At 45.1% G+C, this 24,264-nt stretch overlaps 1 protein-coding gene across 1 annotated transcript; it reads right to left on the reverse strand.

Annotated features, from left to right (window-relative positions):
- Window positions 1-2,314: 2,314 nt before the first annotated feature.
- On the reverse strand, window positions 2,315-16,741 carry LOC149339336 (uncharacterized). Its single transcript, XM_089550463.1, has 5 exons — window positions 16,480-16,741; window positions 8,606-8,956; window positions 5,950-6,264; window positions 3,200-3,451; window positions 2,315-2,474 (listed from the first exon to the last, which is right to left on the reverse strand). The coding sequence occupies exons 1-5, from the start codon at window positions 16,580-16,582 to the stop codon at window positions 2,371-2,373; spliced, it is 1,125 nt and encodes a 374-aa protein (XP_089406589.1). The 5' UTR covers window positions 16,583-16,741; the 3' UTR covers window positions 2,315-2,370.
- Between the last annotated feature and the right edge of the window lie 7,523 nt (window positions 16,742-24,264).

Raw genomic sequence — 24,264 nt, forward strand, 5'->3', positions numbered from 1 at the left:
CTACCAGTTATTCTAATGGGTAGGTCGTCATGGAAAACACTTTATTCAGTGCATTCAAATGCAAGCAACAAGTCCAGGAGTTATGCTAATCATTGTTCCTTGCAAAATGTAGCTGATGTTCTCATGATGCACTTGTACACAACAGAGACCATCGAAACAGTAAGAAAGAAGAGAAGAACACTCTGCGCCTAGTTTCTCTTTTCTTCGTCCTCTTTCATTGTACTTTGCACTGTAGGAACCTATTATGTATTCTTGCCCAGCCAAGAGAAGTATATAGCCTAGGCATATATACTTCGGCCGTTCTCTGAGGATCGATAGCCTATGACGTGTCTGACAACGCCCTATTATGGACTCGCTAGCAAAACCATTTCCAAGTGCTTGTTCCACTTTCTTGATGCTCACTGCAAAAGCAATCATGAGCCTGCAAGTACCGATCACATATTCCTTCTATATCACCCCATGTCCACCGATCTTCACTGCACTGCATTACTGACCATTGTCCACTTCTGTATAATCCGGTAAGTTTCCCCATGCTACAAAATAAACTATTCAATCTGCCTTCGTGTGAAAGTTGACACGCTGAACAGTGGAACACAAAAACAACGTAACACTTACCCCAAATCTCAAACAAGTTTTCAGACAGCTGCTGCCCCGATGATGGCTTGAAGATGCTAGACTCAAAAGTGTTTCTAAATGTTTTGTTTCTGCAGAAGTCCTTTCACTGCCACGGTGCTTTCTATTTCCCCAGCTCTCGACATAACCTCGTAGCCTTTTCTAGCTAGCTACTGCTCTAGTTTGTTTCAGAGATAAAACATCCCGGCAAGCTTTCACGCGCTGTCTGCGTTGAATTTGTAGCACTTTTGAATGAAGCTGGGACTGTCGTTGAATCGACGTCTAAAATAAAAAAAAGTATGGGGAGGGGAACGTTGCGGAAACGCAGGCTACGGACTCCACAAAGCGTAAGTAATGGTTGAAATCACCTCATCATTCACGCGAAGAAATAAGAATACAACCGGCACGTAAAATTACGAAATGATTTTAATATACATACAGAGGAAAGCTGTTTGTTGCACACGGGTTCTTGTCTTCGGGAGCACGTAAGGCTTTTTCCGTCCTTGCAGTTTTCATCATGTTCTCTGCAGATTTTGTTCAAGCTGTCGCAAGGACATTCAAAGGCAATACGAAGACAGTCTTCAGGCTGCATACTCTACTTGAGCCAGATCACATGACGTGGACGAGTGCACCTTTCAGAAACCACCACCACCAAGCACGAACTGAAAAAATGCAGCAGAGAAAAGAAAAGAGCGAAGAATGTTATCACAATTGTTGTAGGTAATAAGCTGGGAATATTTTTAGCCGTCATACGATAGCAACCCCGTGTATTTTGAACTTCATTAACCACTCACAGTGAGGTGCCCAGTAGCACAGATGTTCTTTTGATTTCATTGCGATGAGGGGAGCTGGAGAGGGCAATAGGGAAGAAGTAGGCAAGTTTTGTTGTTTTCCTGATTAAGTTGCCGAGTCTTCTGCTTTAGATGAGAATATAATCAGCTCTGCATCGTGGCATTGCGGCGGTAAATTTCTCCACTGCCTCTGTCTTACATACACAGTGTATTGGCCTATAACAACTCAGCAACCTCGGCATTAGTAGAGTAGCATGTTTCAGGAATTACCAGCGATAAATGCATTGTTATTATTACTATCGTTATTACCATTATAATTGGTGATCAACTTCCGGCACATGATACGCAATTTATGACGTAGAAGATACCTAAATACAGCAGCAAACTTCGTTAAGGGCGCCCATCTGTGACGTCATGGTCCGGATGAGGCTCCAGTCAACCAACATGAGTGATGTGTTGTCCGTCCGTACACTTTTCGAGTCACCCCTTCGTCTAAATGAAAACCGTGTTGTCATACCGGACAACTGGTCCCTAGAAAGAAGGCAGAGAGAGAAAAAGATCGCGTATATATAAATGCATTTTCCAGTTCTCATATCAATAGCTTAAACGCAACGGCCTCAAGGCTACCTTCATTCAAACATAAAATTTGATATTTAGTGCCAATAACTACATTCCTTCGCAAAGGAGAAAAAATCCTTCCTTCCTCTTTCAGCCAGTAGATTAAACTACGTCATTTATCCGCAAGCCCCAGTCATCATCGCTGCAGAGGCATTAGTAAAATCTAATAAATTTGTGGAATAATTTCCAATGCTGAGGCTTTTCATGCACTTCTTAGAATCGATTCTCTTTCCAATACGTTGTGGCAACATAATAAAAAGTGCGGGCAAAAAAGGTGAGTCTCTCACCTTAACATTATTTGAGGCTATCATCTGCTTATCCAGGAGGATGCTTCCGTCGCTAGCGGCTGCTACGACGAGTACGGCGTCAAATAGAGAGACAGCAGAACAGGCAACGTTGTCATGATTCCAGTCAGCAAACGATTCCATTCTACTTCAGCTTGGCTGTTGATCTCTGAAAAAAAGGCAAATAAAACCACTAAACCAATATAAAGGAACAACTATTAAATACGCACGCATGCTTTTTCTCAAAAATATGCAGATGAAAACCCAAACTGACATGGCTTCCCGAGATGTAATTAGTTGTCCTGATGCGCTGCTAAAAAATTGGCAGCTGTTTAGCTCTGGTTAAACCTGGAGGACTGCGAAAGCAACCAGGAAAGAGAGAGAGGCGATGGAGAGCGCGCGGAAGCGGCGGCGGCCCCGGAACGCTAGCTGTGCGCCGCTGCTGCGCATACGCCACTGGCGAGTGCGGCGGCGGCGGCACCTCTGAGTAACCCGCGCAGCGACGACGGCGGCTCCCCAGCCGTGTGACGTCACTGCTCCTCACTCATGCGCAGTATGGCCTATGAGAGCTACACTATGCTAGTAGTGTAGCTCTCGCAACAAAACATCGCTTGCAAAATCCGAGTTCTAACTTACTTTTCTCTCTTAAATGTTTGTATCATTTTTTCAGGTGTTTTCATTTTCTTTTGTTTGACTGTATGAATTCATTGCTGTTGACCAAACGCTGCTCATTAAGTAAGGCGACGGACTTGACAAGCCGCCTTCTGACGGCTTTTTTTCCGTCGTCCTCCATCTGTGTACTGTACATGGCGGAAATAAAGTCTTCTTCTTCTTCTAAATATGTTTTTCTTTCTTCATATTTGGTTTCTAATATTTGTTCACAGGCGCACTCACCGCAGATGATGGTTTTGAAGGTTCTCATCGCTGCGGTAGCCGGCCTCTTCCCGGAAAACGTCACTAACGGAGGTGGCGCCACCCAGGAGCCACTCCGGCACACCAACTCCCGTGGTCCCCGCAGCTCGTAACCTTCGAGGCAGTGGTATCGCGCCACGGCACCATCGGCCGGCGTCCGCCAGCATGTCTCCTCGCCACTCACGTTGTAGTAGCCGTTGACGATCTCTGGCGGCTCCGGCGAGCATCCGGCGTCTGCGCAAACAAGCGAAGTTTTAGCTGTACACTGACATACTTCGAAAGTTTCGTACTGACGGAATCTTTCGCGGTTCGTTGGCCCAACAGCGGATTCTCGAACAACACTTCAGAATTGTACTGCCTATTGAAGAGGACAATAGTGCGCTTTATTAGAGGGGCCCTGTGGAGAAAAAGAAGTTGGCTTGTATCGATAAAGTACCACGTGTTCATCACAAAAGACCACTCTACTCGAAAATGGAGCTTTCATAAGCCAGAAGAGACCGAAAAACAAAATACTAGAGGCGCCATCACCGGCAGATCTTGCAATTAAAATGTCTGCGTCGAGATTAAATTTAAGAATCGGAACCCTTACTATTAGGTAAGGACGTCAAGGGTTTGAACTGAGTGGCCGGAAAATTTTAATATTCACTTTTCTCGCCAATAAATGAGTTTTTGCATGGGGAGAGACGTTGACATACCCTAAAAGAGGCAGTGAATCAATTTTTCATGAGAACAGAAATTAGGCAGAGTGGTCTGCAGCGTGCCTTCAAAACTATCCTAATCCTGTGCTAAATTGCTATATTTTTCTCATCGGAGAGCAGACTGGAGCGACCGTGATCGCTGTAATACAATTTACGCAGCAGAAAAGAAATATTTCACAGTGGCACATAAATTCTGAGAAAAGTCATACCCGCAGGACTGAAATAAATTTGGCTGGTGCCGACACCTCGAGCATATTAAAATGAAAAATGTCCGTTACACGTTGCTCATTTCGCTTTCTGCATTACACCCTTTTCTGCTACACAATTATACTAATAGACAGTTTTTTCAAACCAAAATGTGGCAATGGTGTCCGCGCATCTTTAATTTTTTGTACGTTTTTTTTTTGTAGTGGTTCCATGATTCGCTTTTTGCTTAGCTGCTGCTCCTATTTTAAAAAATGAGTAGGTGTGAGCGCCATTTTTTGCCAGATTGTGAGGTCCGCAAAACAGACAGGACCCCTGTCAGGCTGTTGACCTTCGTTCTTGTCACTTCTCTTTCGGGAAAATAAATTTACTGGCTGATTAATATTTTTACTGTGTACTTCCTCACGTTCCTGCTATTCTTCAGAAACAAACATAAGTTTTGAGAATACCATTACTTCACTGTTTCAGTTGCCGGTCCTCTCCATAGAAAACAGGTAACCTCTATTAAGGCCAAGTCTTTGTTATTCGCTAATGGCACCGCGAGAATCCGAAGCTCGCATCAGCCTTTCACCACGTGGACAATTACTGACTTCACCGCTTCTCTTAACCTAAAACGATTATGTGTTTATTCCGCTTTAGGAAATGACATTGGGTGTTATTGAGCCCCACGTGATCTTCCGAAATTCGTCTACCTAGCATTAAAACAGCGCCTGCAGAAAACTGTAAATTAACTTGCAGCACGGTGAGAAGATGCTACGATGACCGTACCTTGTTTACTATAAATTTGTGTCTCCCGCACCGCATGGTCCGCCGTTTCATTCGTTGCGCCTGTAGGACGATTCCATTACCACACAGCAGCACTAGTCAAAGGCGCCCATTTTGTGGTTCCCAGTGGGCCTTCTGCAAGTGCATGACAGTATTGGAGCGGGCATGATGGATAGTGACCGGCGAGGGCAGCGCGGGATGACGTAACTCTTGTGGAGGGAAATTGTGAGCTCTGTGGAGATACATCGATGACTTGTGCTGTATGCGGCGAGCAGGCAGCATCCAGAACTGTGCTCTACTGCATGGAAGGCTGGAAAGTAGGATGCATGACAATCGCGAAGGGGGCAAACCCTGGACGGTTCGCGTTGGCGATCATTCCCGCCAACATCGCGCGGGTTGAAGCCAGCGCTGCTAGCTTTCCGCCCAGTAAGAGACGGCTCTTCGGTATTCTGCCTACTCGGCACACACTGCCACAAGTCGTCAGATAACCCCCAAAGCGCTAACACCCTCTTTCCACAACAACCATGTCATCCAGTTCTGCCCTTGCCAGTCACTACCCATGCTGCCCGCCCGGCTACTGACATGCAGGTTGCTGGCAACCACAAAATGGATGCCTTCGACTAGTGTTGTCATGTGGGGATGGAGCAAGGTCCTTACAACTAATAACAGGTACAAAGACCGATACAGTGGACAATGCGTGGTGAGAGATAGAAAAGTACAAACCGTATGTTACAGCGCTCGTACTTTGACTAACAATGTTGTCAACGACAGTGTTATTTACACTGCAGTGAGCCCCTTCATTTAAATACAGTTACATCCAATGCACAGGGACATTAGCCAACTCCGAACAGTTTTGTGGTAGATGAGGTAACAATGCTGCATCTTTCGAAGCGTAGCACGAAAAAAACGGGGAGACAGAAGAAGGCACAGACACGACTCGAGCGCACCAACTCACCAAGTTTAGCATGCTTGTAACAATGCTGCCAACGACAACAATATTTACACTGCCATAAGCTTCTTTTTGAGTAAGTACAGCCGCTCTTAAAGCACAAGGACACCACCCACCTCCAAACAGTTTGTGCGAGATGCCGGAGCGCCAGTCGGTGCCCAGAACAATGACGTGGCAGCGAAAGGTTAAGTTCCGGTAAGACAGCCAGTCGCGAACTTGGAAGACGCGCTGCAGTCGAACCTCGTAGGTAGAGTTGGCCGCTACCCGGACACTGTCGAACGGCATCGTGTTAAGGTACACGCCGGTTTGATCATTATACACGCCGCACGCTGGCGAAGGCTTGGGGAACATGCCTTTGCAGTCCAGCTCCACAGCTTCTGTGCATGACACGCGGTCAGAGAAGGTCGTCCAGCTGCCTTCCTTGCATGAGTCTGCAACGTAAGCGCGGAGAAGGAGCAACTTGTGAGAATAGCAGATTAGCTACAAAAGGCAAGTTTTTATTTTTGAGAAGTGTACCAAAGCCTCGCAACATAATAGATATTAGAGATTAAGAAATTTGCGGGAATACGGTGGCCTCAACTGGCGACGGAGAGGGTTAATTGGAGAGACATAGGAGAGGCCTTTGCCCTGCTATAGTGCCTAGAATATACTGCCAGTATATTCTAGGCACTATAGCCCTGCAGTAGGCGTAGTCAGGCTGATGATAATGATGATGAAGAAGAAGAAGCTTCTGAAGCGTACTGGATTGTTCTCGCCTCCTTCAACCCAGGGGTGCCAAATTTTAGATAAAAATTTACAGGTGGGTATATGAATCAACGATGAAGATCATCTACCGGGGAGAAGAGGCTCAACGGAAAGCGATGGAAAAGGTAGCAACACTGGCAGAGATAAAAGGTGAGCAACTTTGCTAACAGTCCATGACGATGTGCGTTTACCACTTGTCTTAGTTTGTCTCACTAATAAATTCACTTTTTATTTACATCATAGTAGGGTGTACGCAGATATCTACGATCTTTTTGTAGGAAAAGGGTCACAAAATTTGTGACCGATTTCCCCGCGGAGAGCAGCTGCAAACCTTGAGTAATAAGCAGGATCATAATAGCATGTTCTAGGGCGAGTCACAGATTCTGCTAGCGCGCTCTTTCAAACGGTCTCCACCAGATATTTAAGGCAGTGTTCTCCTGCTTTTGTCCATAAACTTTCTACGCGCGTTCGGCCGCTTTCGTTCACTTGCACCTATATAAGACTACCGCTTTCAATCAGGTAAATGTTTTAACGTGAAAGCGTTAAAGAACTCCTGAGGAAAAAAAGCCGGCGTTGTCGTCACCACAGCCTACGGCTGTCGCGGCTCCGTCACGTCGTTAGTGCGCAAAAATTCCCAGGAGCACCAGCGGCAGAGGCCTTGCGCCGCATGAGAGAACGGAAGCTTTCCACTTGTACCGGAGGCCACCAGAAGCGCTGTGAATCAGTGTGCCGTCATCGTTCTTCCTTAAGGAAGCGGATTCGAAAGTTTCGGTCGCGCACTGGGACCTCTAGGAGCGGTGTGGAGTGATGCCGTCATGTGGATGACATAAAGAACAGGCGCTTGCTAGCACCTGACAGACGTCTGTGAAAGAGCCGGTAACGTCTACAAGTGAGGGGCTTTCTTCTGAGTCTGCCTTCCCTGAATGCTGATGAGCATTGTACATCGACGGGCACAAGAGGGAGGCCACGGAAGATGGAAGAAGAGGAGGCACAGAAAAAAGCTCGGCACGCTGAAACTATGCAAAAAAGCCGTGACAGGGCCCACTAAATTTTCGCGCTTCACTCTTAAGACGGAGCTTAAGAGTCGCACAACATTTTTCTGTGCTCCACCGTAAAACTCAAGATTTCTTCTCAGACGGGGAACAACACGTGGTTGGTCTCACCCCGCTTTTTTTAGTCATTACAACGAGTCATGTGAAACGCCCAAGAATATCTTTCTTTTTCACTTTTAGATTGTATTAGACTCCACACATAGGAAGAAGAGACGAAAATTATAGATATTACGGAGAGATATATCCCACGTACTCGCAACTCATTAGGCTAAATTGGACGTCACATTAATTATTCAGTATGTGCTTATACAAGAGCAGAACACAGAAGGAAGAGCAGACGGCACAGAACCGGTTCATGGTTTCATTTCTCCTTCTCCCTTTGTCTCTTGAGCACGCAGTAAGTTTTGAAAGTAGCCCCCCCCCCCTAACAAAAAACAAAAAAAAAACTGAGGAACAGGATTGGCATATGAATGCCAGCTCTCTAAGCACGACGGAACGACTGATTAGTCTTCCCTGACTGGCTTTCTCAAAGAGGGTAGCCACAATTTGTTCATTCTATTAGGCGCTTTCCTAATTGTTGAGCCACATGCGACAAGTGCACCTGATGAATATGTTTTTCATTTCATTTTCATTTCATTTTTATTTCCTCAAAGACCCCTTTCCGGGGGTATTACATGACGGGTGGGGTTAACATAAGTTCATAAAAAATATTTTCAAGATGATAAGTGCGATCCGACTTCTTCTAGGAAGGTGGATGAACAGCTAATGGCTGATGCGCAGTTGTGCACCAGTAAACTGCATATTGGCGTGTGCCGTGGTAGAAAATACTATTCATGTTAGTGCAAAGCTTATTATGCATTCCAATTTCACTAATAAGTCCTGGCCTTTTCTTTCAAGACGTTCCCGGGGAATGGAATAAGAGGCAAACGCTGTGTTCCCGAAAGAAGCGCATAGAGTAACACGTGCATTCACCCACCGACGATGACCGTAAGGAAGAAGTCGTTTTCGGAGGCACCGGCGTCCGTCTCCACCCTGCAAGTATAGTTTCCCTGCATGGACATGTCGGCGCTGAGCATGGTGATGAAGGAAGGTGATCGGTTGCTCAGGTCGACGCGCTTGTCGAACAGGTTTCGCGCCAGCGGCCGGCGCCCCTTGCGCCACACGTAGACCTCGGCGCCATCCTTGAACCAGAGCACACGACGGAGGTCCTCGGTGGGAGACAGCACGAAGAAGCAGAGCAGCGTGGCCCCTTCTCCCTGCAGCACGTACTGCGTCTTGTTGCTGTCGGACAGGAGGCGGACCTCGGTGACCACCACTCCCAGCACGCCTGCACATCATCGCCACCTCCATCACTATCATCAACTTTACGCGACCAATCATCAACGTCACAAGAAATTAATGCGCGCGAATGCGCGCATATTTACTCTTCGCAAAGACTTAACGAGGGCCAACAATTAAACACGACTAAAGGTTTGTTCTGTAGTTATTTGACATATCAAGATAGCTTTTTTTATACCTTCCATTCGCACATAGATCTTCGAAATTGTTTTCATCGTGGTGGATGAACAACTTCTCGAAAACGCAACATTGACTGTTGCGACAAATGATGTAGGCTCTGTTACGTCCTCAACATGCAGAAAATATCTGCCCGTCGTTTTAGGTGAAATGTACGGCTGGAGGTGCCGAGGGGCAGGGGAGAGGGTCAATTATCACGGTAACTCCGTGCATCTGATATGACACAGAACTGAAAGTGCAGCAAAAAATTCAACAGGTACAAATAAAGAAACATTCCTTCTCCGGCTTTGTATACCTCAACAGTCCAATCACAACGAAGACCGCATACAGAATCACAGGTAGGCACGGCTTTTTTAGAAGATGAAATGCGATGACTACGCATCGATATTTAGTTAGGAATAAGGCAACCGACGTTTTTTTTTTTTTTTTCAAACAACGAACCACGCAGGTTGTAGCAAGTAAAACAGTTCTGACTGTTAGGCTACATCACCCGCTCAACTAAGCAGCTTTTTTCATTGTGCCTTTTTCTCTTTCGTGACAAGAAGTGTTGTTGCGTATCCTTGCAGCTCCATTACACTCTCTAGGGAACAAAAGATGGCGGCAGAACACCGACTTTTTTTTTTTCATTCCCTCACGATGGCCTCCAAATGCCGAGAAAAAGTGCTGCTAAAGATTAGTCGCGTTAAAAGCAGACAGAAAGCTAGAACACACCTATCCTTCGTAGCCAGCCGCTGCCTAAAACACAACTAGAAAACAAAAAAAAACTACATCCACAGAATATTTTGTATAGGGAAGGAAAACAAATGAGACCATTAGTAGGACGCACAATAGCCAGCCTCTTAGCCTTTGTAATACACGAAAGAATGCCGCTTAGACGCACTGGTTTTATTTCCGTGTTTTCTTTTTGGGGGGATGCCGACAAAAGCAGACGCTTTGGCACTGCTGCTAGAGCTCGTTACAAAAGAAGCTGTCTTTGTTGTGGAGCTTTTTCTTTTCAGCCACTTTTGTACAGTCCCATTTTACTGGAATTGGTGCCTTTGTGTAGCGAATAAGGAATAGAACGATTCAACAATTGTCGGCAGCTTTTGTCATCTGATTGCGAGAATCAATAATCTTGGCGCAACAACAAAGCGCATGAATATGCGCTCTCTAGCGCGCCTGCCCTTCATGTCTTTTGTTTCGCTTCCAGAGCAATACAAGTGCCCTTTAATTTTTTAAGAGTGAGCTACAATCAGCAAATAGGTTCAGTGCATTTTTCGCTCTCGCTGAAGATTGGTGCGCGCGAAAGGAAAAAGTCTATAGAAAAAACAGCGAATTGGTCTATTGAAGTGAATTGAATTGAATCCAATAAAGACGTGAACCGAGTATCTCGCCGTCTCCGTGTTCATTCTGGTAACGTTAAACATCATGAAGTGTAGCTAAGTATTCTCGGAACAAGTAAATGTGATAGCAGCTTTCCTTGCTTGCAGGCTGAAGCGTTTCAAAGCAGATGTAGTAATCACATGTGAGGAATGGCGCGCGGGGCCTAATCTTATAATAAAGGTGTGAATTAGCTACTTTACCTATTTCCCCAAGAACGACATTCAAGCTTGTTATTAGTGTCAATGTTCGTGCACATATATCACTTATTTTTCGGTACAGTAGCTGCATCGTAACATTTAAAATATTTACATCCTTGCAACAACGCTATAAGTAGCCAGAAAAACGCTTTAAAGTGCAACAGCTACAAAATGTGTTAAGCGTAGTTGCCCGATACGTACATTTCAGCTCATTCATTGAAAAAGGCTGCAAGTACCGAGTGTTTCATCTTAGATGTTTTGCAATTTTTTAAAATTAGTTTTTTGAGTGTGAAGAGTGCTTTCAGAAACGCACCATTGGCAGCGGTGTAGCGCGCAAAATTCAGCTAAGACGTGCTTACTAGCAAACTTCTTAACTAATACTGAATAGCTCAGTTTTCAACTAATACCATTAGTCTCCTTATTTGTTAGAGCGCGTGTAGCCCGCCGTAAGTAGTATCGATATCAGCATTTAGGAGCTCAAAATTGCAACTGCCTTAGGCGCTGTGGCACAAGTTCTGGCTATTTCGACGAGTTAAGCGCACTGGAAGCATTGTTTTGTCGCAAGCTTTAAGAAAATTGATGTAATTTGAAGTTTATGCAAAATCTGCTGCAGCACTTCGCCGAGGGCAGGTGCATTTTAGAAATTAAAAAAGGTCCCTATATAACGGTGGGATACAAGCCTTTCCAAACAAAAATAGATACAAGCAGTAATAGTTAAAAGACTAACAATTAAATTTTAGTTAACAATCCTACTAGTTAGTACGTCTTATTTGTATTCTGATGCATTCAACACTCACAGTGCTATTCCGAGAAAAGTGCTCTTCCAGTCCAATACCTCTGGTTTTAAAGATTGCAGAGCTTCTTAGGTAAAACGCCCGGTATAGGCACTGCTTTCAGTGGGATGTTGTCCTTTCGATTGACTATGGTGATCCCGTAGACGTTATGCAGAGACAGTTCTCTAGTGACTACTTTCACTCCTTCACTACGTGTTCATTCAGGTATCACGCTATTACATCTGCAAATGACAGCCCTTCAACCTGCATTGATTATTTCCAAGAGAGTTCTAGACATAAACAAGGTGGGCCAAAAAAAAAGGGGGAGGTTTAAACTTGGCCGCCGCAGCATGAGGACTTACTGCAGAAAGCGCTTGTATTTGAGTTCCGCCAGGGCCTGTGTAAAGCCAGAAGGCGATAGCTAATAGCACGATGGCTAACGAAACATCTAACTGTGAAATGTTCACAAGTAGCAATAATATGCTCCTCTAGTATTATGCGGGACGCGTTCATTTGTTTATTACACTTTCCGTACGGACCAGAGGCATAACCGAAAGAAGGTATAGCTACATAACTAAAACGCATAGGCTAAAACAAATGGTAACTGTCTGTGCATGAACACGTCTGAATGTCATCGTCAGCCTGACTACCGTCCCCTGGAGGGCAAACGCCTCTCCTAGATCCCACCAATTAACCTTCTCCACCCCTATCTAAACTTGTCCTCCCCCAATTAACCATGTGATTTTTTTTGAGAAGGTCACCATATATGATTTCACATCTGTTATCTATAAAAATTGATTATTTTCCGCAGTTACGGAAAAATTACGGAACGAACGGAGCTATCCTCCTCTATGTTTTGTCGCATGAAATTATCAATATAAAAAAAACGCTAGGGGTCACACGTTTTGCCTTCAGCGGTGAGGGCTACACTTGTGCACGGAAACCTCAAGCAACACCCGGCGCTTCTAAATGGCCTTATGGTATATGAGACGCTTCAAGGAAATACGTACACGAGTCGCAAGTGGACGGTTTGCGCTATTTCGTTTTACGAACGCGAAGCTTCAGCAGAAACAGTGGTTTGAATAGAACCCCCCACTTTCAGCGCGCCTGCAGTTAAGTATACTCATTAAAACGTCTTTTTTTTTCGTCATGCCCTTTCAGCAGTAAATGAAATTATAATCATTAATTAAATGAATTTTCGCGTTTTACCGGCGTTGTTAAATATGGGCATCAATGAAGATATTCTGGCATAACGAGGAGAGGAATTTATTTGCGCACCAACATGCACAGGCCTGTCTGAATGCCCGTAATTTTTGTGAACCTCAAGAGAGTGCCTGCTTGACATCTGCGACTTCTAACGGTCTCAAGCAGGTGATTTGTGTGTTGAAGGTCTTGAATATCACTTAAGCTCAAGGCGCCCGAGCTCCGACATCATCGGATAGGGCAGCCTAGCAACGCTGTACCGAGTTCTATAGGAAAGCCTATTGACTGCACCGTTTCCCACAAACTCTAATATCAATGCTGGACTCATCCACTAGGCAGTGCATATTTTCACTTTGACCAACGGTGCAGAAATAATGGCTATGCTTCGAAGACCCCAGCTTGCTAATGTAGAATGTTTTTATCGTGATGTGATGTTCTCTGATGCGATGAGAGAGATATAAATTTTACAGTAAATTACGAAATTCTTAGCCATATGTGCTCTGCACTCTCTAACTATAATTGATAACAGCAAAGCGGTCGAGGAATAAATTTGTTTACTGGTTAAGATTGACACACAGCCAAAGTTGGAAGGCTCCCATTCAGATAGAGTGTACTCTGTTATGCACGCACCTAGTTAACTTAAACAGGCAATAAAAGAGGTTCTGTTCATTCGAATGCGTTCTTCTAACTAACAAAAACATGCTCGCATAAAGTTCCGGATTTATTTTCCGCATATTAATTGGCACCTCAAGAGGACATAGTAACGAAGGTCAGGCTGAAGGTAAGCGATTCTCTTTCTCGGCGTTCTTTATGATGGCAAATGTTACGCGGCACTCAGCGGTGTGCATATATATTCACTATTAACAAACAAAATATAATAGCTCAATGGATCTGCAAATACGAAAATTCTCAGAACGATCTTACTGCCTTGCTCTCTGTCAATGCGGGCACCAAAGCCGCGACAAGAAGGACAATTTCAATGCTCCATTTTTCTTAACATCTCTTAATATTGACTCTAGTGGCGCCCCGTGCTACCTGTCACCCATATGGAGCTCTTAAAGTGGTGGCCAGTAAAAATAAAATGAAAACGAATTACTACAACCATTCAATACTGCCAGCAAAAGGCACATAAAAGGTACTGATTTCTGTTTTCAAAAGTAATTTGCCCGATCACTTCAGTGCCGTTCAGCAAATATAATTTAAAGTACAACAGTGTATTTCGGATCTTCGTTAGAAAAAAAGAACAGCTTTTCAGAAATATTTTGCCTGGCAAATTAATGTGAAGCCAGGAGAAAGATAAAACGTATTTTCACCACCTCTGACGTTGGCGTCCCCGATCTGCACTTCTATTTGTTATATATGGCGTTTATTTTTCTAACTGAAGAAATAGCACTGTTGCTGCGACGACTGAGTGCGTCTTGTTTTCACGAATTTGTTGCATTTTGTGGCAGCGAATTTCGAATTTTACTGAGCTGTTCGCACCATTCTTTACTTTTAATATAGCAGTCTTATGAGGACAAATCATCAGATACTCCAGCACTGTTTTTTTTTTCTGTTTTTCACCTAAGTTAAACTTCTATCTAATGAATCACCTTTCATGTAGTGTGTTAGTTTCGCACTTTTACGCCCCTCTACCAAGCTTGTGGCCTGTAAGTTTGCTTCTTTGTTCAAAGCGTTTTATTGCAGCAAAGCACGCTTGCAAGGGTGAACAACCACTCAGGTGGGCAAGACTCAGCAGCGTTTCTTTTCCGTAATGTGAAACTTTTATCTAGAAGTTTTAATTGTTTTTTCGCGTGCATATGACGACAAGCAACATGTTTTGAATTAGCTCTTGGTTCCAACAGTTAGCTTTCTGTTCGTACGCACTGATCTTATTCCTGGCCTATAGAATCGGAAGAACGTGTATTTATTCGATACGTCGCTTGAATGAATAATGATTCGATAAAAAAAACTCCGACGACGCTTAACCTAACTTCAAGTGTGCACTGCGATGGCATCAGATCTTTCCCGTGCTTATGCTCTTTCTCTTCCATAGATGTGAAGATCGCGGGGAATCCCCATATGACTGCTGGCGCAGTGGTGCAGCGGATAAGCGATGCGTCACCTCCCAGGCAGGAAGCTGTTCCAAACACTGCCATCAGTGGGGCTTGTGAGAACCAGGTTGCTCTCACCGAGTTGCCGTAAAGCTCATTTTTTGCGGAAGGGGTCCTTCGGAAGGCTGCCTATTTCTTGACTAATAGGCGCAGTGCCACAGAGGGCAGGCGGCAATTGCATTACATTATGTGAATTGAATTTGAATTGATTTCATTGTGATTTCTACCGTTGGACAGCTTACCAACTACACGGTGGGCCGGTTGTGAGCTGTTTTTCGTGATACGGACGGACGGACAAACATCGGCTTTTCCCGAGAACTGCACCTGTAATGCTACCTGATTAATAGGGTAACTTTGGTACTCGGTTTACGAGTGTAAGGAAGCGAAGATACAACTGACGGTATCTTAAATAGCGATAAATGTATATGCTAAATGGATGCTAATCCTAAGAGTATCCCGAATACCTGGGAGCTGGGTTTAGTACAGAAGAATATTCATAGTATCTCTCTCTAGTTAAGCAACTCCACTCGTAGAACTCGGGTTTGTTAATAGAGTTGTTAACAACGACTTGGCCACAGGCGGATGCTTATTTGCTAAAAAAATGTAGCCGAAAAAAGTTATTCCCTTCGCAAGGCATAAACATTCCTGCCCCATTTACAGGCACCGCAACATGACCGCTGCGCATTCAGGAACAAAGTGATGTATAACACTATTGTTCACAATAAGGTGCATAAGACACGTGGTAAACTGCGGCATTTTGCGTTCGTAGAGCAAACTGCTTTAGTACTCTCTCCTAGATCTTACTAGTCAGGTGAGAAGTTGCTGTTAAAATGGCTGAATCAAAATCGTCATCACCGGCCTTTCTCTGAAGCAAGAAAGCTCTAGATCTTTTACCTCATACGTTTTGAAGTGAATTCTTTCCGGAACATATGAAACTCTATGGTATGCCTGAGCGCTGTCGCAAAACATGGTAAACGTTAATGTGAGGTAATACCTAGTTCCACAGAGGGCTTAACAGGGTGTTTTTTACGGCGCTCACCGATTCTTACAGCCAAACTCTGACAGATTCTTCACAAGAGTGACGTCTTTACTTCACTTCAAGCTGTTCACTATTTTCTAGACCTGATTTCAAGTGGCTGTATTTTGTACAAACTGTTGCAAAATTGCATCTAGCCAATATTCTTAATTCGTTGTTAAAAAAAGAACACCTGAGTAGAGATAAATATTGAATAACGATAACACAGTAAGGCGGAACTCTACAGATAGCTGGCACGCGATAATTATCCAGGCCATAATGATGCAGCCCGTGCATTTGGGGGGTACACAAAATGGTCCGAATCCACTCTGAACAACATTAGTAGCGGGACTTCGAAGAACTAAAGAAAACAAGACTTGTGAGATCCCTAAAAACTGTCGCTGAACAAAAGAACCATCGCATTGTACTTTTAGTTCGCTTCGTGGATTACATAAGGTCACCCTGGTAGGGAATGCCTACGCCCCGCTACCCGCCCCGCTGCATGACGGTCGCATCGTCGAGCGATCACACAGCTAGCGTACAACGCCTATTCTCGGGAGCTTGCACAACGCCAGACCACGGTCGCGTACGCGAGCGCCGCGCACGCATTTAGTCTTTCCACAGCCAGGGGCGTAACCCGCCTCTAATGATTAGCGCGTGACCGCGCCACGAATACGCGGCTGCTGCCCCACCTGACACCGCTGCGACCAGGAGCAGGAACAGGGTGACCCAGCGACGTTGTCGTCCCCGCTGGGCACTCGTGGCGCAGGCAGTGCTTCCGACACACAACTCCATGTCCGGCACTTTTCCTCCATGGACGCGGCTGCCGCCGGTCCACTACAACTCTGGCAGTGGGAGTTTATTCCTTCCGTCGCTGCCCGGGTTGGGTCGAAACTCCGAAAACGGCGTGGAGAGGCATCAATCCGGGGCCCTCGAAGAGCACGCCCGCGCACCGCGAGCTCCCGGCGCCGAGTGAGAACGCGCGCTCAGCGCGGCGCTCGCGGTATCAGCGATACTAGCGCCCCCTTTTGCGTAGAGGGGTATTGGGGAAAGTGAGGGCTTCTTGCAGGCGACCGTGCCAAATGCGCCGACGCGTCGTTTCGTGTCGCTTTCTGGCTACTTCAGTGCAGCTCGCAAACTTTGATCTTTTTTTTTTGTTGTTCTGTCCTGTAGTTCGCTATTGCCCTTCGTTCCGTTCTCCAAATTCGAGATGTCACTACTGCGCAAATGGCTATAAGTATAGCGGACGAGCCTGGGCGTGAAGAGAGCTTTTCGCGTTAACTTTTTCACTCTACTTTTTTACTAGAGCTACATTCCCACTGAATCGTTAAGCAAGGTCTACAGCTGAAATCTTTCAAACAGCGTACCACAAGCAATTCTTCGATCAGCATTTAGTTTCTGTTTCTTTGCTCCTTGTCCACAGTGGCTTCGTCACAAAAAGCAAAACTCATTTGAAGGGTATTTCTCGCTTTCCTTATTTGGTGCGATCTCACCAGTTTCAATCAATATTTGCACCAATACTCATTACTCAGTTTTGCTCCAGTCATGTGCAATAGTGCATTTCATGGTAGGGCGGCCCACCTATTGGACACTTCGCAGAACTATCAGAAAAAAGTAAATAATCTATGGGATTAACTGTGAGAAATAAATTTCGCCAGTGGCGTGCGAGCATTTATTATGTTCAAACAAAAGCGAAAGAGAGGCTTACGTCTAAGGAGGCAAAAGCTGGACAAAGTTCATTGTCTATGCCAAGGAGATAATGGGCATCTGTGAGTAGCAGAATCCTGTGTTTTTGCTCCTATTGTTTTCTGGTGCTTGCTATGAGGGTAAACTCACGCAAGCTGCAATCGTGCTCACGTGACCTAGTTGCGTTAGTTTCGTGCTCTGATGCATTACGAGCAATATGTGAGGACATTAACTTTTCCAGCCCGCAGGGGACTTCAAAAATGATAAAATCTGCCAAAATTTTTCACTGCGGTAGTTTGCTACAGTAGTTTCAACAGGTAGAAGGCAAAGTAATATATTTCGCATTCTCCAAAAACACAAAAACATAAAGGAGCATACAATTAACTGAGCAAAAATTGATCTCAGCATCAGGTAAGGAACAAGTTTGGCGCGCGTTGCGCAGGAACTATACGGCTGAGCAAAAGAAGCAGCGTTATCGATCGGGGATACAAAGTTGGAGCTTTTGCGTTTATTGTATGCATTATATTTTAAAACCTTGGATAGTGTTTTGGATCCCCAAATTTCTTCTCCCCCTTACTGTACTCGTCCAGCGTGAGTGAAAGCGTTGTCATTGTTTTATTGTCCCATTTTTATGTGCAGCTATTATGGACTTTTTTTTTTCTCGCCGCGTGGCTTCATCAGGGGGCCGGTGTAAAAAGCACTGAAATATTCACGACCCAGCTCGACCGCTTCAAGCTTGAAGAAGCGCTTCGTCTCGACGGTCATTAGCCCTCACTCTGCGAGGCCAGCACGTTGAGCTGCAGCCAGGTGTTACTTCTCGCTTTCTATGCATGAGGCTCATGCAATTTTTCTTTTCTTCCACAGAATATTAATGGCTGAGCGTCACATTCCCCAGCACCCTCGGCTTAACTTGTGAGCTAAATATTTCAGCAAGGTGAAAAAGAAAGCAGGTACAAAGAAAAAAATGGCATTCAGGTGATGGCGAAGCTCGTTAATGGCTTGTTATTTTTTAGGTGTCTACCGTTTGAAAGAGAGTTAGTCCGCTTTTTTTCCATAAGCACCTGAACTCGTTACTTTCTGTGCAAAGACGTCTCATTAGAATAGCTTGGTTGTTGATTATAGCAGACGTCTTAAAGTTTTAAAATTGCTTTGGCGCTGAGTGCGAGCGAGTGCAATGAACACTACACTTTTACTCTGGTGCAGCGAAACGAAAGCAGTGAATCTGGGGATCTTGAAAACTGAAATACGTAAAAAAAAAGTAAAAAAAAAATACCATGCCAAGCTCATAGTATTCACCTTGTATTCATCATCTGCATTGCATGAAACATTACTACGCCAATGGCTTAACCAAGTCTTTCACAAACTCTCTTTTTGAGCTTGCTCGCATGGGTGACCTGTCTAGTCCTTGGGTGAATTGCTTAGATTTCACGCCATATACCATATAGCGCGATTTCCCCTAGCAAGATACCAACACACATCGCCTTGTTCGAACCAGCAATTCCCTACGCGCGTTCTTATTCATCTATCTTTCCCCGAACTAAAATGGCCGGCTAAACCACGATAACTTGGCTAGGATGATCAACCGCTCTCCTCAAGATCATCTCATTCCGGTGGACTGCACTTTAGTCAGAAAATGCCGCTGCTGCACACAGAATGCTAGTCGTAGTGATAGGAACTGTGTCGGCTCCATGATTCTTTGTAATAGCTGAAGATCTTTGACAGGAAAAGAAATGGCACCCAATGAAGGCTTATCTAACTCTGAGGCGCGAAGAAAGCAAGATTAACAGCGCCGAGCATGGCGACTACGCAGAACTCGTTGGTGGTGTGACACCTTTTATTAACAGCCTTTATGTTAGGCGTTCAATAGGTCCTGGGCCAAGGTGACGAGAGCGCGTTGCAGTTTCAGGTCCCGGGAGGCAAGCCAGATGGGCCATGGTCGGGGTGGCGGCAAAGGATAGGCGGGGGACTGGAAGGCTACGTGGCAATGTGTAAGGCAGTGTTCTATGTCTGCATATGTGTGTGGACAGTTTGGGTACTAATGTGTGGAAGTGTGCCGGTATAGGTAAAGTTTGGCTGGTGTACGTAGGAGATTAAACTGTATTCGGCGAAGAATGCGACCTTCACGGATCGATAAGGATGGAGGTGGTGGTGGTAAATCAGCTAAGTCTAATTTTTTCTGCGTGTAGTATTCGTCCACAGTGTGTCTGTAAGCCTTGACCGCCTGCTCCGTCGGTGGGCTCGTCCATGGGATCCCCGCGCCCGGTGTACAGTTTCGCAGGCAAGCTGGTGAGCCAGCTCATTGCCGGGGATGCCCATGTGACCAGGGATCCACCGAAGGGTCACCGGTCGTGGGCTTAATGCTAAGAGGGCGGCATCTAAGGCCGATCGAGTAGGGAAAGGGAGGGCTCTTTCATGGAAGGCACGCAGAGCTGCCTGCGAGTCTGTATAGACAACGTATTGGGGGGCGGGGGGTAGGGTGGCAAAGTGTGTGATGGCGTCGGCGATCCCGTGCATTTCTAGGGCGAGCGTGGAGGGTGGGGAGGTGTATGGACGGGTTGTGTGAGTGCTGGTTGTGGAGAGACAAGGGTGGAGGAAGAAGGCTGCTGTGGAGCCCGAGGTTTCCGTGAGACAGAGAACGTGCAATAGAGTCGAAGAGAACTTGTGCTGACGTTTATCCGAACGGCCATTCTTCTGTACCTCAAAAATTAACTCCGCCTTAAGGGCATGGTGCTATAGCCTAATGGAATAATTCCCATGTTTGCAGAAGGTCATTTTCTACTTTACATTCATAGATCTCTCTGAACTCGCATACCCTTCCTGGCGCTGTTGTGCAGCGCTTAAGCGAAGCGCCACTGCCCTGCGATGGCAGGTGCTCCCAGCGAGGGGCCTTTCGGGACCCAGGTTGCTCTTCCCGAAAAACAAAGCACTAATTTAACTGCCAGCTGCCACAGTGCGCAGTTTGCTCACTATCCGGTGGGCAGCATGCGAGCTACAACCAAACTGCATCAGTCCTTCACATGACACTCGTCCCCGTCGTAGACAAAGCCTAATAAGGCAACGTTTTTGTCTGCAGGCATGAGTTACTTCGTTTCGATCCTTCATACTCCTGCTCATCGCAACGGCGTGAACAAAGAATTGCAGTGCAGTTTAGTCGATTTTCGCCTGCTATGTAGCGCTATTTGCTCCAAAAATACATTAGTTAGGTGCTGTTTTCAAATTAGGGCCCTTGCATAAACACGCATTACCTGGAAAAAGGCAAGTGGGCACCGCGGAAGGATGAATGAAAAGTGTCCGTTCGCGCAGTTGTCGCGGTTCAGTAAGTCAGCGTCTGTCAGCTTATATACTGTAATCCAAACGCACTTTCATAAGGTTCATGTGATATTTCAGCTGCGTTTTACTAAATGCTAAGGTTGTCTGGGGCCATCCCTCAGAACTTCCTTACTTCCAGTGCTTCCTCACCAAAATACGCAGTCCAAGTGGGCTTTCAAGAAGGCGAAGAAGCAAATAGACAGAAAGACGAAGAAAAGGAAAACAGTTCGCGGAACAGTCACTCGGCACCTCAGAGTAATACTACGAGACAGAAGACGAAAACATGTGCAATCCTGGCCAGAGGCAGCACTTAGCCTATACCCTATTAATACTCCTTTTCCTCTAAACCTCCTAATCATTCCAACAGTTCACCGCCTGTGTCTTGGCCACTCCCCCGTAGTGGGTATGTGCCATTCTACTTGAGGCCAACCAACCAACCAACCAACCAACCAACCAACCAACCAACCAACCAACCAACCAAACGATTGCCCTTGCGTGGGCTGAGAATGTCTCTTATGTGTATTTCATGTCCCATCTTATCGTTTCACTTACAGGCGATGCTCACCAAAGCTTCGCCAAGTCTAGCATTTAAAACACTGCTGGGACATCACACACAAATACCCACTTATTTTGCATTCCTTCTGTATATTACAGCGGAAGCATTTCAGTGTATACTCCGTTACAACTCACGAGAAGCATCACTTACATCACTATACGTCTCACCACTATCTCGTATTGTTCTTCCGCGAAGCCATGTAATTAGTCAATGCGGGCTTTTCTTCCTATATTAACCGAAGATAATACAATATTAACCGAATATAATACATCTGCATACTATAAATTTGTCCTGCGTAATGCTTTGAATTGCTAGTATAATAAAAAAGAATGAAAGGGAAACGCAATTTCTGTTGACAGTAATTTGTTCGTTTCTGTCAAACTTCAGAAAATGGACGGCTGCATAACACAGAGCTGTACCGCTATGAAGCCCCATAGTGGTAAGGTGATGTTGGATTATACCGTGGAAAGGTTGAGAAAAGGAAGGTGAGTGTATACTCATACAACGCTCTTACTCACTATAACCGATCTGAAGACCAGTAAAACAGTAATGAAAAAATTTCATACTACACCGCAGAGCTAGACGGTCGTGCCTTCGGTTGCCTAGGTCCAAACGTGGCTCTTTGCGCTAGTGCCTATTGTATTAAAACTAATAAAGAATAGTTAACCGCGCATAAGCTCAGTGCTTGAAATATCTCATGTAAATCAGTTTCCAGCACCAGTTATTGACCTAGAATATCGAGAAAAGTTGAAGAAATTATACTTTAATGTCTTGAGCAATGGAATATTACCTCGCAGCAAATAATAAGTCGCTCCACGTGCTTGGACTGAATGGTGCTCTATTACTAGTGACGTTGTTTTGCGTGGTAGGCGCAACTAGATCAACTGGTGCTGAGAACTTCCATGCCAGCCTGACACAAGAGTATCTCAAACTAACGATGAAGATTACCTCATACCAATGATGTCCGCAGCTTTCTTTTTTTCTGTGCAGCACACAATGCTTTGTATTCCTGTTTTTGTGCATAGTGATTAAATTTACGTCCGCTCTGTCTAGAATAGGAAACCTTGGACCTTGTATGCCCTTTTAAACAAATACTCCAAAGCGCCAGGAAAAAATGCACGCTGTCTTACTTATACCTCACTCTAAGAGGGAATTAGTATCATGATTCAACGCATTCCAATATCTTTTAATAACTGCACTCGTTCAATGCATTTAAAAACAGGAGGTTGGTTGAGTGCCGCAAGATTCGAGTGGCTGTGTGCAGTTCACTGTGACGTCGTCTTCTGCTCAGTTGAATTTTGCGTGCTTGCGTGGCCCTAGCATTATTGCAGTTTGAGCTCAAATATATTTGCGCCCTAAATTCAGACAGTTAGCTTAAAACATTCGTAAAAACGTTCAGGTTTTGTCGCCTGACAGGGGGTTTTATTACATTAAGGTCGCTTAGTTTATGTCGCTATTTGTATTTACCTGCTGCATGAAAAACATGACTGTTCACAAAAAACAATAAACATTTTCTCTAGACTTCAATAAGAACAAAAGAAACGTATCAACCAATCAATGCCATTTCACTCAAACAATTATTTAAATTTGTGCAGGCCCGTGAGTAAAATTGTTCCACGGTCACTTTACCTGTTGTTCCCTGAAACCACGGTGGTATTTAAAAAGAACATCTTGAAAATGAAGAATAGCTGGAAAGACACAGTAAAGCTTAAAATATGCACTGTTGTGGAAATCGGTTCGACGCTCCAATACCTTGACAAAAAGCTTAACATCAAGTCCAGTTAAATATATTTGATGACGCCGCAAATCATTTATAGGGCCCGTTTAACTAAAAGTCATAGAAGACTTCGCACGAAAGGACGGAATTTCTCGCCTAACGCTGAACGTAAGAAGCCACCAAAAAAGCCAATAAAATCGAGACACGAGGCAGGCACAAACCCACGCTCCGCCCCGGCATCGTCCTTTATGTAGCTTCATGGGCCCCTGATATACTATAGGTTGGTAGGGCGCGTGACCTGCGTCGGCAACTTATGGGGGACATCGACGGAGTGTAACGGGCGTGCGCAGTGTCAGCGTTTCAAGCGCCGCATCCCGGATGTCCGGTCACGGCGGAAGTGCGTGACCAGGAGAGGAGATATACAAGGTCGAAAGCGGGAGAAGCTTGGGGGGGTGGGGGTTGGCCTCAGGCCAGGACACACGTTCGCGCCCATACACAGAAGTGGTGTCACAAAACTGGGACAGGGACAGAGCGCAGCGCAAGCCATTTATTATGTCTCCGTAGCTGGCTAAATGCGTCCTTGTTGCGGCCGTTCAGAGGCTGCGGGCGACGAGAGAATTATGTTGCGTCTCTTGCGAGGAAATAAATGAACCGAAACTGAGGCGTGAAGTCCAGTAGGCGGTTAGGATCAACAATACCGCAATTTTGGTTTGATGGTATTTTACCAGGTGGTGTTTTTTTTTTATTGCACAAATATTACTTTTAAGACCCATGAAGAATTCGTTGGTACGATTGTGCAGGCGGATTAAACAGCCCGGCGAACAATATGTAATTTATGGTGTGCACGTAAATTTTGGATGAAATGTTAACTAATTAAAATTACTTAATAACTTTTAATGTTTATCAATAGAGCGTACGATTGTGCTGAGAAATTAAAGTCATCACCACAGAAGGCGAGGCCAGCTTTCTATATTTGAGTCTGCGTAGTGACTCCAAATATCTTACGCCGAAAAAACGCGTTTGAAAGCTCGCTAAGATGGATTTCTCACGTTTCGAATGGATAAAATGGCGTCGTCGAGCGTGTTATTGTCACGGCAACAATGTCAACATGACTGGCATAAAAAACACGTAAAATTAAGCCTGTATTTTCTGCTGTAAAATTGAGCAACGCCATTATACCTCCGCGCAATAGGAGGAAGCCCACTTGAA

This window comes from Amblyomma mixtum, chromosome 6 (assembly GCF_055824585.1).
Source record: "Amblyomma mixtum isolate Tamu chromosome 6, ASM5582458v1, whole genome shotgun sequence".
NCBI lineage: Eukaryota > Metazoa > Arthropoda > Arachnida > Ixodida > Ixodidae > Amblyomma > Amblyomma mixtum.

What these genes read in the sequence shown, in the direction of transcription:
- LOC149339336 (XM_089550463.1), bottom strand. Translation starts at nt 16,582, where the DNA reads ATGGAGTTGTGTGTCGGAAGCACTGCCTGCGCCACGAGTGCCCAGCGG. An exon ending in CTTCCTTACGGTCATCGTCG is followed by an intron (nt 6,265 to 8,605) that starts GTGGGTGAATGC and finishes CTTACGTTGCAG; the next exon opens with ACTCATGCAAGGAAGGCAGC. An exon ending in CTCGCACAAACTGTTTGGAG is followed by an intron (nt 3,452 to 5,949) that starts GTGGGTGGTGTC and finishes TTGTTTGCGCAG; the next exon opens with ACGCCGGATGCTCGCCGGAG.